This window comes from Trachemys scripta, chromosome 3, assembly GCF_013100865.1.
Source record: "Trachemys scripta elegans isolate TJP31775 chromosome 3, CAS_Tse_1.0, whole genome shotgun sequence".
Lineage (NCBI taxonomy): Eukaryota > Metazoa > Chordata > Testudines > Emydidae > Trachemys > Trachemys scripta.
Genome location: NC_048300.1, coordinates 14,889,015 through 14,904,696, shown reverse-complemented (window position 1 = coordinate 14,904,696; position 15,682 = coordinate 14,889,015). Strand labels below are relative to the sequence as shown.

Genomic DNA, 15,682 nt, shown 5'->3' with positions numbered 1-15,682 from the left:
GTTGTCCTGCATTGCGGTTATTTTCAGTGAACTGCATCTTAATCTTAGTTTCTTCTCAGATATGTAGTGCTCAATGAAGATATTCTCTAAATGGCACCAAAGCTTTTAACTTTTCCAAATTAATATGAAGAGTTTTTTTACTCCCTCTGCCTTTTATTATGCTTCTGTTGATGACGACATAAAGTTCCATCAAAATGAATACTGAATATTTTTAATAATACATGCTTAAAAATGAACAAGCCATTCTTGTTAAAATTCCCTTTTTCCTAATTGGAAAACGGAATAGTTTAATTCAGCTGTAAGGCAGTATCTTAGCAAACACCAGTAGAAGATGATGCATATTTTTGACAGTTAAGTTGATTACTTTAGGTCTGTATTGCTATAAATAGTTCAACTTTTATAACAAGGAAACTTCTTTTAATCACATGTACCTTTTTGGTTCTTAGGATAGTGAAATGCTTCATAATGGTACTGTTCAGCGCAAGTTGAAGTATGAGGTAGGTTATAATTCGTCAGAATGAAAGTTGTCTTAAATTATGGCATGCTCAGTAATTAAATTTCTTAATGTTTAGCTGCATAATTAGAATTTCAAATTTACAGTAAGATTAATAGCTAATAGAGAAGTCAAGCTATTTTTCAGGAAAAAAAATAAATGGAATCTTGCATGTTGGGTACAGTTCTTGCTTTATTTAAACAGCATATTTTTGTGGTGATGGATATTTTTTTCATAATTCTTTATTTTGAACAGTATCCCTTTCCTAGATCTATAGGAAAAAACAATTTATGATCAGGAACAAAATTATTATTTCTAATCAAAGTACACTTTAACATGTCTGATTCCCAATTGTCTCACTACTGTCAGAGCCTTCAGAATACTAGCAGTACTACAGTGCAAATATTTGTGAACATGTCCTGAAGATTTAATGTTAGACAATCTGAAAGTATTTTACCACTAAGTGTTGTAGGACTATAATGTTTTATTTGGCAATATCACGTTTTTCCCCTAGTTCTTTCCTCATTTTTCTTATCCTGGTTAAGATCTTGACATTTTTTAAAAGCATATAGAAAATTAGTTATCCTATGAACATTCTGATTCTTTTGAGGAAACCAAATACAGAACTAGACAAAGTGAAATGGATACTGTACATACACACACACACACAAATGATGGGTGTGGGGTAAAGCCATAAAGATTGTTCCTGAATCAGACTTCAATCAGTCTACTTGGATTTGGTTTCACAGTTTTTGATTACTTGTAAATGAATGCACAAACCTAATTAAAATTAAACCTGAATTCAAGACATTTTCAAAGCAGAAGGTGCTTCCATTTCCCTATTTTGACTTTTTAAACAGAAAAGACGACCTTGGCAGCTACATTACAGCCTCCCTTATGACTTTAAAGATGATGATATTGGCTCTAACTTGGCTGGAGAAGATACAACCATAGCAGACCTCAAAAGACACACCAAATGTCCAGAGATGTGGAGCTTATTTTCTATTCCTGAACAAATCTGTTACCTCTCTCCATTACAAAAGGGAGTTGAGAATGAAAAGAACCAGTCGGAACTGCATTGTTTTGATTGCCTATATGATACTGAATGTGAACTGAATCACCCTAAAAATACTAACATTTTTAATGGGGAGAAAATTCATTATAAAAATGTTACATTCACTTCTCCACATAATCATGATATGGGCAATGTGGAGCATTCGCAATATAAAATGGTGAATCTCAATAATTCTGAATATGCAAAAATTACTTCTCAGGATGGGGACACCACAACGACTGAATTTGATTGTTCCCATTCACAACATCTCTCTAGCTCAGAACCTTTAGCCTGTGGGAATGAGCAGGTTAGATTTAGCAGCACATCTTGCTTAATTCTCCCTCAGTCCGGTATACTTTCTGAAATAGCACCCAAAGAGAACAATCCACATAACACAGTGTATTGCACTATTCCAGACCAATCTCATATTTCTCAGCAGCCAGTTGAAGAAGACCTGGATATTAGCAAAATCATCTCCCCAAAATCAGAAGTGTCATGTTCAGATGTGAGAACAGAACAGAGCTATGGCTTGGGCTATCTTTTCAGCAAGCTCTCTTGTCTTTACAAAGACACTAGTAGTAGTTTGCTCAATAGTGCTCAAATTATTAAACAAATAAAGGAGCTGGGCAATCTGTGTGATAGAAGTGAGAGATGTGCACAAGTGGCATCGTTGCTGAAAAAATTGCCATTTGTAAAAATATTACAGGTAAATGTGCCTTTCAAATCGGATATGAAGAAGGCCACGCCTCACTCCATTAATGAGGACAACGTGCATATTGATAGCAGTGTTCAGTCAGAACACAATATTCTCTGTTGGCAGGAGGTTACGTGTGTATCCTCAAAAATCTCAAGCATGCATGCACGAGATTCTTCTGAAGGATCTATGTACTGGTATGGAAATGAAGAAATGAAAACGAGTTTAGTGTTAAGGCAAAAGCTTGTGCATTTTCCAGATGAGTTACTGAAACTTCAAGTCTGTTCTCTTGAAAGACTATTGGAGTATGTGATCTGTGCCTTACCACAAGTTTGTGCCGGTATGGATCAATTAAAAGGTGTATATTGGCTTGCTGTTGGCAATTGCAAGACACCTGATCCAGAACCAGCTTGTTTGCTTTTGTTCAGCTCCGTTTTGTATGCTGTTGTTTTATCAGTCAACCAAGAAGACAACTGTCAGGATTCCTTGGCAATTTTTCATGTTCTTCCAATCACCATGATAAAAGAAATTGAAGTTGGTTTTGCTGGACAGAGTGTTAGACTTGTATGCTGTACTGAAGATAGTTTACTCACAATATTTACCTATAACAAAGACTTCACGCAGAGAATATGCCATGATATACTGAGTATTTTGATTACCACATCAGATGATGATGCTTGTTTAAATCACCAGCTTCTGAAAGGTGATTTGTTGCAGCTGTCACTTCACTGGACATCAGAAGTCACTGACTTAGTTTTTGCAAGTGGAGTACGGTTGTCCTGCAAATTCCAGAATGCCTTAGCTGACTTGGTGTACTTAGTTCATGAAAACATGGAAACTAATAAACCCCCTTTAGGAGATGTTCATGTATTGCTCTATACCACAGTGAAGATAGAAGACCATTTTAAACAAATGACCTACAGATCACTGGTTCTTACAACTACTCATATAGGACTCATGAAGGAAGATAGGGTTTTCTACCCTGTGCCTAGTTTTTTGTACACTTTACCTCAGCGGTCCCAGTTTGACAAAATTCAGTTATACTGTTTGAATGAACTCCGATGTGTGGTGGTCCCAGACAAAGAGAATTTAACAAGAATTCAGCTTGTTTTTTCTAAAATGAGCAAGGTTGGATCTGATTCAGGGATTGGTTTTCCTAAACCCCATACAAAAGAAACAAATACTCAGCTGACACTTATCCCATCAGTTTTTCAAGACAGTTTAAATGTTCCATTGGAAATCTGGAAAATAACGTTCAGTTCAAATGAAGAAGCCATTTGGCTAATTATGTATTTGTCTAGGCATAGAAATCCAGATGCATTTTAGATCCAACAAAAGTAGACAGGCTAATGGATATTGATACACTTTTTTATCACTGCTGTTAGACAGTAAGCAAAAGAGTAAATTTAGGACCTTTCTTTAAGTATTGTAGAGAATACCACAGGGTACATACTAGGGCTGTCAAGTGATTAATTTTTTTAATTGCGATAAGAAAAAGAATCACGATTAATCGCACGATTAAAAAAATCGCTGAAGCATGAAGGGGCATACGAATGTTTTCTATATCTGGCACATAAATACCTTGCAATGCCAGCTACAAAAGTGCCATGCGAATGCCTGTTCTCACTTTCAGGTGACATTGTTAATAAAAAGGAGGCATTCTCAGAAATGCTCCCAGTTCCATGCGCAGGGCCAGGTAGGCAGGCAGAGCTTCAGAGTCTCAATGCGTGGATGAGACAATGGTGTAGAGAGAAGGGGTTTAGATTCATTAGGAACTGAGGAAACTTTTGGGATGAGGGGAGCCTATACAGGAGAGATGGGCTCCACCTAAACCAAAGTGGAACCAGACTGCTGGCACTAAACATTAAAAAGATTGTAGAGCAGTTTTTAAACTAGGAGATGGGGGGGAAAGCCGACTGCTGCAGAGGAGCATGTGGCTCGGACAGAGACTTCTCTTAGAGGAGAGTCTATTGATAGAGATTCTCTAGGTTATTGTCAGGAACAGATGATGGAAGAGGATAATGTAAGGGCCAGATCAGACGGGAAACATTCACATAAAGAATCTGACACATCAGAAAAGGGCAGACAGATAAACAGTGACAAGTTTTTAAAGTGCTTATACACAAATGCTAGAAGTCTAAATAATAAGATGGGTGAACTAGAGTGCCTTGTGATAAAGGAGGATATTGATATAATAGGCATCACAGAAACCTGGTGGACTGAGGACAATCAATGGGACACAATCATTCCTGGGTACAAAATATATCGGAAGGACAGAACAGGTCGTGCTGGGCGGGGCGGGGGGGTTGGCACTATATGTGAAAGAAAATGTAGAATCAAATGAAGTAAAAATCTTAAGTGAATCCACATGTTCCGTAGAATCTCTATGGATAGTAATTTCATGCTCTAATAAGAATATAACATTAGGGATCTATTATCGACCACCTGACCAGGACAGTGGTGATGATGATGAAACGCTAAGGGAAATTAGAGAGGTTATCAAAATTAAGAACTCAGTAATAGTGGGGGATTTCAATTATCCCCATATTGACTGGGAACATGTCACCTCCGGACGAAATGCAGAGACAAAATTTCTCAATACTTTAAATGACTGCTTCTTGGAGCAGCTGGTACGGGAACCCACAAGGGGAGAGGCAACTCTAGATTTAGTCCTGAGTGGAGCGCAGGAGCTGGTCCAAGAGGTAATAATAACAGGACCGCTTGGAAATAGTGACCATACTATAATAACATTTAACATCCCTGTGGTGGGAAGAACATCTCAACAGCCCAACTCTGTGACATTTAATTTCAAAAAGGGGAACTATGCAAAAATGAGGGGGTTAAACAGAAATTAAAAGGTACAGTGACTAAAGTAAAATCCCTGCAAGCTGCATGGGTGCTTTTTAAAGACACCATAATAGAGGCCCAACTTCAATGTATACCCCAAATTAAGAAACACGGTAAAAAAGCTAAAAAAGAGCCACCGTGGCTTAACAACCATGTAAAAGAAGCAGTAAGAGATAAAAATACTTCCTTTAAAAAGTGGAAGTCAAATCCTAGAGAGGTAAATAGAAAGAAGCATAAACACTGCCAAATTAAGTGTAAAAATGTAATAAGAAAAACCAAAAAGGAGTTTGAAGAACGGCTAGCCAAAAACTCGAAAGGTAATAACAAAATGTTTTTTAAGTACATCAGAAGCAGGAAGCCTGCTAAACAACCAGTGGCGCCCTTCGATGATAGAGATAGAAAAGGAGCGCTTAAAGATGATAAAGTCATTGCGGAGAAACTAAACGAATTCTTTGCTTCAGTCTTCACGGCTGAAGATGTTAGGGAGATTCCCAAACCTGAGCCAGCTTTTGTAGGTGACATATCTGAGGAACTGTCACAGATTGAAGTGTCACGAGAGGAGGTTTTGGAATTAATTGATAAACTTAACAGTAACAAGTCACTGGGACCAGATGGCATTCACCCAAGAGTTCTAAAAGAACTCAAATGTGAAATTGCGGAACTATTAACTAGGGTTTGTAACCTGTCCTTTAAATGGGCTGGAAGTTAATGTAACTCCAATATTTAAAGAGTGCTCTAGAGGTGATCCCAGCTATTACAGACCGGTAAGTCTAATGTCGGTACTGGGCAAATTAGTCGAAACAATAATAAAGAATAAAATTGCCAGACACATAGAAGAACATTAATTGTTGGGCAAAGGTCAACATGGTTTCTGTAAAGGGAAATCATGTCTTACTAATCTATTACAGTTCTTTGAAGGGGTCAACAAACATGTGGACAAGGGGGATCCAGTGAACATAGTGTACTTAGATTTCCAGAAAGCCTTTGACAAGGTCCCTCACCAAAGGCTCTTACATAAATTAAGTTGTCATGGGATAAAAGGGAAGGTCCTTTCATGGATTGAGAACTGGTTAAAAGACAGGGAACAAAGGGATGGAATTAATGGTAAATTCTCAGAATGGAGAGGGGTAACTAGTGGTGTTCCCCAAGGGTCAGTCCTAGGACCAATCCTATTCAACTTATTCATAAATGATCTGGAGAAAGGGGTAAAAAGTAAGGTGGCAAAGTTTGCAGATGATACTAAACGCCTCAAGATAGTTAAGACCAAAGCAGACTGTGAAGAACTTCAAAAAGATCTTACAAAACTCAGTGATTGGGCAACAAAATGGCAAATGAAATTTAATGTGGATAAATGTAAAGTAATGCACATTGGAAAAAATAACCCCAACTATACATACAATATGATGGGGGCTAATTTAGCTACAACAAATCAGAAAAAAGATTTTGGAGTCATCGTGGATAGTTCTCTGAAGATATCCACGCAGTGTGCAGAGGTGGTCAAAAAAGCAAACAGGATGTTAGGAATCATTAAAAAGGGGATAGAGAATAAGATGGAGAATATATTATTGCCCTTATATAAATCGATGGTACACCCACATCTTGAATACTACATACAGATGTGGTCTCCTCATCTCAAAAAAGATATAATGGCACTAGAAAAGGTTCAGAGAAGGGCAACTAAAATGATTAGGGGTTTGGAGAGGGTCCCATATGAGGAGAGATTAAAGAGGCTAGGACTTTTCAGCTTGGAAAAGAGGAGCCTAGCGGGGATATGATAGATGTATATAAAATTATGAGTGATGTGGAGAAAGTAGATAAGGAAAAGTTATTTACTTATTCCCATAATAGAAGAACTAGGGGTCACCAAATGAAATTAATAGGCAGCAGGTTTAAAACAAATAAAAGGAAGTTCTTCTTCACACAGCGCGCAGTCAACTTGTGGAACTCCTTACCTGAGGAGGTTGTGAAGGCTAGGACTATCACAGCGTTTAAAAGAGAACTGGATAAATTCATGGAGGTTAAGTCCATTAATGGCTATTAGCCAGGATGGGTAAGGAATGGTGTCCCTAAACTCTATTTGTCAGAGGATGGAGATGAATGGCAGGAGAGAGATCACTTGATCATTACCTGCTAGGTTCACTCCCTCTGGGGCACCTGGCATTGGCCACTGTCGGTAGACAGGATACTGGGCCAGATGGACCTTTGGTCTGATCCAGTACGGCCATTCTTATGTTCTTATAAGGCAGCAGATCTCCCGTAAATGTAAACAAATTTGTTTGTCTTAGCGATTGGCTGAACAAGAAGTAGGACTGAGTGGACTTGTAGGCTCTAAAGTTTTACATTGTTTTGTTTTTGAGTGCAGTTATCACAAAAAAAATCTACATTTGTAAGTTACACTTTCACGATAAAAAGATTGCACTACGGTACTTGTATGAGGTAAATTGAAAAATACTATTTCTTTTATCATTTTTACAGTGCAAATATTTGTAATAAAAAATAATATAAAGTGAGCACTGTACACTGTGTTCTATGTTGTAATAGAAATCAATGTTTTCTACATTTTCAAAACATTCAAAATATTTAATAAATTTCAATGTGTATTCTACTGTTTAACTGTGTGATTAATCATGATTAATTTTTTTGAGATAATTGCGTGAGTTAGCTCCAATTAATCGACAGCCCTAGTATGTACCCATCTTCTCTTCATCCCATATTAGTTTCTTTTTTGCTTTTTATGGGTCTGTGTAGTATATTGAGCACACAGCTTCATGAAAAGGCAAATAAATTTAAAATGTACATGTTTGATATGGTGAATGGTTCAGAATCTATACACAAGCAACCACTCTCTGCTCTTACTAGTACTATATTCATCCTTCTTTTCTGTGCTGCTGATTTTTACCCCTGCCATCTCTTAACTTAGCTTCACCAGAAAGCTCCAGTTAGTGTCTCCAGTTAGTGTCCTCACTCTTGCCACTTGAATGGCACCCTCCTTCAGAGGACGCTTAACTACTTAAATGAGTATCTCTTGCCTCCTGATTCATCCACTTGGTAGTGGTGATTGGTTGAATCTCAGGATTCATGTTTGTCGTATCCATTAGCTTTACTCTATTATTGTACGTGGGTTAGAGTGTATTTAACCCCATAGGATGTTTATTATCTCCTCGTAACCCTATGGATGGTGTGTGTGCATGTATACACAGTTTCTAAAAATCATTGCGTTGGCAGGCTGGAGATTGCCTGCTGACCCTCTAAGGCTTTCATCTTTGGCTCGTTTCTTAAAGGGAGACTATTTAAATGTCAAAATCATTGGATGCTAACATTCGGCTCATTAATTTTAATAACACTTGGTTTTTACTTCATAAAACCCTATCTTAAAATATTGCAAGGCCTCTTCTAATGTTTTCTCCTTTTAAGGTGCAGAAGCTCCATAAATTCTTCTTTGAATAGATGCAGACATGTATTCAAGTAAGTATGTGCGCACCACATCTGCTGGAGCCAGACACTTTTTCTTAGCAGTACCGGGGGGTGGGAGGGTACGGAGAGTCATGCCTGTAGCCCGTCCCTTGGCTACATGAGGCAGCACCACCCTGACCCCCCTCAGTTCCTTCTGACCACCTGTCAGCTTGAGTCAGAGCTCTATGTGGTGGTGGTTTCACCACCTTGTAATTCATCCTCATAGCCTAGTTTTAGTGTACATAGTTTATTAGTTTAGTTAAGTGTTAGAGTAAAAGTTATAGACTATATAATAGTGGTAGAGGTAGTGCTCCCCAGTGATGCCCTCGTTGGAGTTCAAGCAGTGCCCTTTGTGTGGAGTGGCGATTTCCAACAGTGACGCCCACACAAGGTGCTTGGTCTGCCTTAGGCGAAGCCCACCTTAAAGAGCGCTGTTTGATCTGTAGATCGTTCAAAAAGAGGATTCAGATGGCACGGGAACTTTGCCTCAAGCAGCACCTGCTTAAAAAGACCATGAGGCCTGGCCTGGTACTGAGGCCTCCTCAGGCCGCAGATCACCCTTCAGCTCAGAAAGTGCTTCTGCCTCCCGTTCTGGGGCAGGGGCCACTCCAGAGAGGTGCAGGAGTCATTCTCCATCGTTGATGTCAAAAAAGAGGGCTCATAAGACCAATCATGAGCGTTCCAGGTCCCAGGGTGACTCTTCTGCCTCCCCTAAGAATAGTGCGTACTGTCATGGGACCGGCTCCGACACATGGGATGGTGTGAGAGCCTCTCACCCTCCCTTGGTACAGGGTAGGGAGGGTGAACATCCCTTACCATTGACTTCAGTTCTGGTCTCCTGGCATCCGTGGAATCCGATACCAATGGGAATGATGCCGGCATCGACAGTGTCTGTGCTGTCGTCATACCTGGCTACAGTGGACCTACTCTGCCTTTCGATCCTGTCTACGCAGCTGGCACCCTCAATGGCATCCCAATTGGAGCATGCCACTGAACTCTTGGGCCCTTCGGCACCACACCAAAAAAGCACCCCTCCCCGGGGTTGGTAGGGACATGGTACTGGAGACAGTACAAGGTTCTTCAATACCAGGCCCTTCCTTAGCACTGATGCAATTGACGCTGCAGATGGTTCCATGGAGGTTGTTGTTGCCCCCAACATCGAGGCACTTTGGTACCAGTGTTTGCACCGGGACCAACCACGCCTGTGACACCAAAATTTTTCCAGTGGTGTCAACTGTGATCAGGAGCGATGATTCCAACCTCTTTCTGGATCCTGGATGAGTCGGATCACCTATTGGCTCCATCTGGAGTCGCTCCCCCCATGTCTCCGAGGCCCCCAGACTCCTCTGTTTCAGAGTCGGGATCTTTTGTCCTCCTGCTCCCACTTCAGCGGAGGAGGTCTGAAGGTTACCAGTAGATCAGTACGGCTGCCAGGGTTGGCATGTGCCCTGAGGCTGGGATGGAGGCCCCCAGCTCAGCACCATGATGAATTTCAGGCATTTGTCACTGTGCGCTGCTTCGTGGCTAAAATGTCTCTGCAATCTGCCCTTGATGTGGCAGACACTTTGGCCAGGTGATGGTCTCAGTGATTACTATGAGGAGGGCTTCCTGGCTCTAGAACTCTGGGATCATGCTGGATATCCAGCAAATGATTGATGACCTGCCTTTCAATGGCTGAACCTTGTGTTCGGACAAGGCCTAGATGGTCTGCGCCACCTCCCTTGGTGCCTGCTAAGTGCCCATTTTGACTTGTTGGTTCAGAGCACTGTTCCAGTTGTTCTTCCTCCCTTGTTGTCCCCCTGTTCCTTTTGGGACAGACTGGCCCACTTTTACAATGCCTGGGTCTCAATAACCTCAGACCTTTGGGTCCCTAGACCCTGTCAAATCAGATTCCTTTCCATGCCCCTCCCCCTTCCCTGTTCCTCTTCAGGGACCCCTCTCATGAGACATTGCTCTTTGAGCAGATCAGCTCTCTGCTAATGTTGGAAGCAGTGGAGGAGGTTCCACAAGAACAATGGGGTCCTGGGTTCTACTCCTGGTGTTTACCGATACCAAAATCCAAGGGCAGGATGTAGTCCATCCTCGACCTCTGTGGACTCAACAAATTAATCAAATATGTGAGGTTGCTCATGGTCACTCTATCAGCTGTTCTCCCTGCTTTGTCTCAGAATGGCTGATTCACCCCTCTGGACCTTCAAGACTCTTACTTTCATATGGCCATCCTACCAAGTCACAGGAAGTTTCTTTGCTTCATGGTAAGAGTTTCTTTGCTTCATGGTAAGAGACCACTTTAACTATGTCATTCTCTTATTTGGCTTCTCTTCTGCCTGCCCGAGTCTTCACCGAATGCATGGCAGTGGTTGTTGCGTACCGCAAGAGGGAAGGGAAGCCATATCTTCCCCTAGTTCGATGATTGGTTGCTGAACGGAGCTTCAGAGAGGAGGTTCTTGCCCACATCGACACCATGCTACATTTACTCGACCATTTGGGACTCATTCTAAACACCATGAAGTGGACTTTGGTTCCCACTCAGCAAATAGAGTTTCTTGGGGCCCTGTTAGATTCCATGAGGTCGAGAGTGTTCCTTCTGACCGACTGCTTCCAGGCGATTCGACAGCTGTGTTCAGTCTGCAATCACAGGCCTCCATAACAGCCTGTTGGGCCACATATCTGCTTGCACCCAGGTGGTCCAGCTTTCCAGGTTGTATCTTTGCCCTCTTTAGATGTGGCTCAGGATGGTTTACTGCCCTGCCCTGCCCTGCATTCTCTGGACAGGTTGAGTCACCTTTCTCCATTAGCCCTGCAACCCCTGTGCTGGTAAGAGTCCCCACTCAATGTGTGCCATGGGGTCCCCTTTGTTTGGCCCTCTCCAGCCAAGTCAGTGGTTATCAAGACATCCCTTCTGGGTTGAGGGTCACATCTGGACCGGTTGAGGGTGCAGAGCCTCTGGTCGGAACAGAAAACATTGCTCCACATCAGTGTGCTGTAGTTTTGGGCCATCCACAAGGCATATCATGCCTTCTGGGACTGCATCAGGCATTCAGTGGTTCACATACTCACCAACAATGCCACTCCAATGTACTATGTGAACAGATGAAGAGGAGCCCACTCCAGATCACTTTGTCTTGAGGCGATAAACCTGTGGCAGTTCAGCATTGATGACGACGTCATCCCAATAGCTGTCCACTTACCGGGAATCTAGAACCACCTTGCAGATCATCTCAACAGGTTTTTCTCCCTGACCCACCAATGGTCTCTGAAGGTGGGTCCTTCAGATAGTTTTCACAACATGGGGCATCCCTATGATCTATCTTATCACAATGAGGGAAAACAGGAAGTGTCACCTATTCTGCTCTTGGGAGGAGCTCAGCCTGGGCTCCCTCTGACACTTTCCATTGCAGCTGGCAGTCAACTCTTTTGTACACATTCCTTCCTATCCTGATCATTCCTCAGGTCATCACCAAGCTCAAGGCAGATCAAGCCAGGCTCATCCAGATTGCCCCAGAATGGCCAAAGCAGTGCTTGTTGTTGGACCTCCTCGCTCTGTCAATTCAGCCTCCCATGACTCTTCCTCGGGGTCGTCCATTCATGCATTTAGGGAACCTTATGCGATCACTGCTTCTTCCACAGCAGATGCTAATGTTGGAAGAGCAGTCCTGCAATCCTTACTCAGGTAGACTCTCTGAGCTCTGCCTCCGGATGGGGTTACTGCTCACTAGTCATCTACTTGGAATACGTCTGCATCTACTCAAAGAAGAAGAAATGCTTACTTACTGTAACTTCGAGATGTGCTGCAGATGTGTATTCCATGACCCACCCGCCATCCCCTCTGCATCAGAGACTTTCCCTGGACTTTTAGTGCAAAGGAACTGAGGGGAGTTGGGGCAGCGCTGCCTTATATAGCTTGGGGAGGGGCAACAGGCATGAAGCGTGAGCACTGCCCCACAGGTACTGCTAGGCAAGTCTCTGGCTCCAGCGCACCCGGCATGCACACACTTACTTGGAATACCTGTCTGCATCACATCTCGCAGAACCACAGTTCCACTATCAGGAACTACATTCATTTACTCATTCTACTGTCTGTCCATATGCTGTTTTTTCTATAGGAAAAGAATAAATTATAATCTTATAAAGTAAACAAAGGAATCTACATGATCCTTTAGTGAGCCAGTTGTTACTTAAACATGATTCATCATAGGCACTTACATTTCACAAGTGTTGTACATCCTTAAAGCAAACTTACAGAAAACTTACAGGTATAGCCTATAACTCTTTAATAGTACATTATATATTGTAATCTTTAATAATAGTTTGGGGTGGGAGAAGTTGGACATGTCAAAACCCTATAACATATCCATCAGGATTTATTTAGTTCCTTTTAACAAAGTATGTCATGTGGTTGTATTTGGGTGATTTATAGTTTTAAAAGCAAGTCACAAAAAGTGAACTTTATGGGTGTTTTGTAATTCTTATATTTCTAATTGCCAAACCATAGTTTATGGCTTCCTTAAGATGAGAACTTGATACTTCTTTCCAGTATGCAGATATGCACTGACAGATATCTAATCATACACATTCCTTTAGTAGTACAGCCATTTTCATAATATCTAATGATGGTATATCTGCCTATCATAAAGAAGGATCAAGCCCTAAGATAATTAGTATGTGATATTTTTTTTAATAAGTAGAAGGTCAAACAATATAAACACGGAGTTTTTAATAAAATATTTTTGAAAAATTATTTTTGGGAATGGGGTGAAAAGCTAGTTATGATTAGGAATAAATCATAGGTAAAGGACATAGTGACTCTCTTTGAAACTGAATCTACTTTACTATTTTAAAACAAATTGTTCCATAATCAGGATATGATCAGTAGCCTACATTTTTTATTGGTTTGGCTGAGTCCTTTGAATGTAGTATTTTATCTATTTTCCTTACTTCTGATGCTTTAAGAAGAGCTTAAGTGCTAGATCCTCAGCTGTGGCCAACATATTCTTGGGGTGGGTGGGGGATAAGATAGCTGTAAGCTATTTGTTCTGTTCCTTTGATTCTGGGGGCTGATATGGTTTCTGATATAATTTAGAGTAGTCTCAGGATTGCACTGTTATCCCTGACTGTCCACTGACCCAACTGTTCTGGCAACCTGGGTTTGCTGGGTCTGAGTCATTCTGCCAATCTCCTATACTTAATGCCAGGAGAAATGTTGCTGTATGCATCCCAGTGCGGTTTCTATCTCTACACCTTGAGTGAGGTGGTTAAGCAGACTTTTTAGCTGCTGTGTATCCCTGAAGCAATGCAAAGCAGACAGCTCAGACCCGAGAAGCAGATCCTTTAGTTGAAAACCCAGTTTGTTGACAAATATTTCACAACTTGTCATTCTCCCTATTCTTAGAAGAGAAAAATATGCATGTATCTTTTTTGACTAAATTGCAAAGAGATTAAGTCTTAATATATTCTTAGTGTAGGTACTTTGACACTGTGATTTGAAAACAGAGGAAATTAGGTGAATGCAAATATATCAGAGATTTAGTTACAGATATGGGCTATGCTTTGGTTTGCATTTTGAGCAATGGTCATGCTACAGCAGGGGTAGGCAACCTATGGCACGTGTGCCAAAGGCGGCACATGAGCTGATTTTCAGTGACACTCACACTGCCCAGGTCCTGGCCACCGGTCCCGGGGGCTCTGCATTTTAATTTAATTTTAAATGAAGCTTCTTAAGCATTTTTAAAACCTTATTTACTTTACATACAACAATAGTTTAGCTATATATTCTAGACTTGTAGAAAGAGACATTTTAACGTTTTTAGAAGGTATTACCGGCACGCGAAACCTTAAATTAGAGTGAATAAATGAAGACTCGGCACACCATTTCTGAAAGGCTGCCGACCCCTGTGCTACAGTAAGAGTAGTTGCACCTAGAATTGCCAAAAGTTTCATAACAAGTCTCACACTTTTAACATGGTCAGCTGGCAATCCAGGGAATTGGGGCTACTACGCTAATGCTTCCCAACAATTAAGAATAGAAACATTTGGCCCTTGATGTCTCTCCATAAGATGCACCAAATGCCGATCCTGAAACCCCTCTGAGAGTCTTGTTATCTCTTGTCTCTTTGCTTCCTGACCCATTGTATGATGATGTGTGGCTCTGAATGAATTCTTATCTCTCTCTCTTTTAAGATCCCACTCCAGGAATTATCTGAACTATTTCAAAGTGGCACGAGAGCTCCAGTAACCCATAGGCATGACTGTAACATAATAAAATCTATCCCTTACCTCTCTTACCGATAAAAAATCAACTGTTGTCTCTCTACTTTCCCTTGTTTCTCTTTAGGAGGAGTAAATGTTTGTGTGTTTTATAATATTTTCTGGTACATGGACACTAATTCATTGGTTGAATGTGCTCTCTGGACCATCTGAGGGAAATGGCCCTTGGCAGAAAGACTGATGGGGTCTAATCTGAAATTCTGAATTGTAAAGACCTCTCTCCAGTTGAGGTGCAGTTTCTTCATTAATATAAGCACATTACGCATTAGTTCCTACTATATGTTAAGCCATAACAACAATAATGTAATTCTTAAAGGTTTAAAAACAATTTTGGTTGGGAGATCGGCGCTGGAAGGATCTGGGGTGGTTTAGATGGAGAGAGGGTGTTATGATTATTTATAGTAACAAAGCCCCCAATTCTCATTCCCCCAAACAAAAACCTACAAACCTGTTGACTTAAATACATTGAAATATGTTGATTTTTGTTTAAACAAATACATAGGGGAAAAAAGACAATACAGAAGGTTTTGAATAGATGGACAGTTTTTTGTCCTTATGGGGGAATTCTGCACCAAAAAATTCTACAGATTTTATTTGTCAAAATAACACTATATAATCACACCAGTTTCAATATTTTGGTAGTTTATTTCAAAATATTTGTCAAGTATGTCTGAAACAATACAGACACAACAAAAAATTGCCCCGGGAGTAGAGAGTTAAAGAAACCCCTACGACAACCCAGTTTGCCCCCACCCCGAGCCTAGCTGCAGCCTCTCCGCAGCCCAGACACACACCCCCCAGCCCAGACATTCATACCACCTACCCTGACCCCCACCAGCCCAGACACTCACAGACCCTACCCTCCTAGAGCCCA

The 15,682-nt window shown here is 41.1% G+C and overlaps 1 protein-coding gene across 6 annotated transcripts in view; it reads left to right on the top strand.

The window, feature by feature from the left end:
* KIF16B (kinesin family member 16B) overlaps positions 1-15,682 on the top strand; it is a 219,476-nt gene that overhangs the window by 145,315 nt on the left and 58,479 nt on the right. For 3 of the 6 annotated variants that reach the window (XM_034764164.1, XM_034764163.1, XM_034764165.1), the window contains 2 exons: positions 447-497; positions 1,354-3,788. The exons of 1 other annotated variant lie outside the window; for it this stretch is intronic. In XM_034764164.1, the coding sequence (XP_034620055.1) occupies positions 447-497; positions 1,354-3,567 (2,265 nt within the window). In that variant the 3' untranslated portion in view covers positions 3,568-3,788. Of the gene's footprint in view, positions 1-446; positions 498-1,353; positions 3,789-15,682 lie in introns of those variants that run through there. 2 more of the 6 variants (XM_034764167.1, XM_034764166.1) reach the window with 1 other exon arrangement.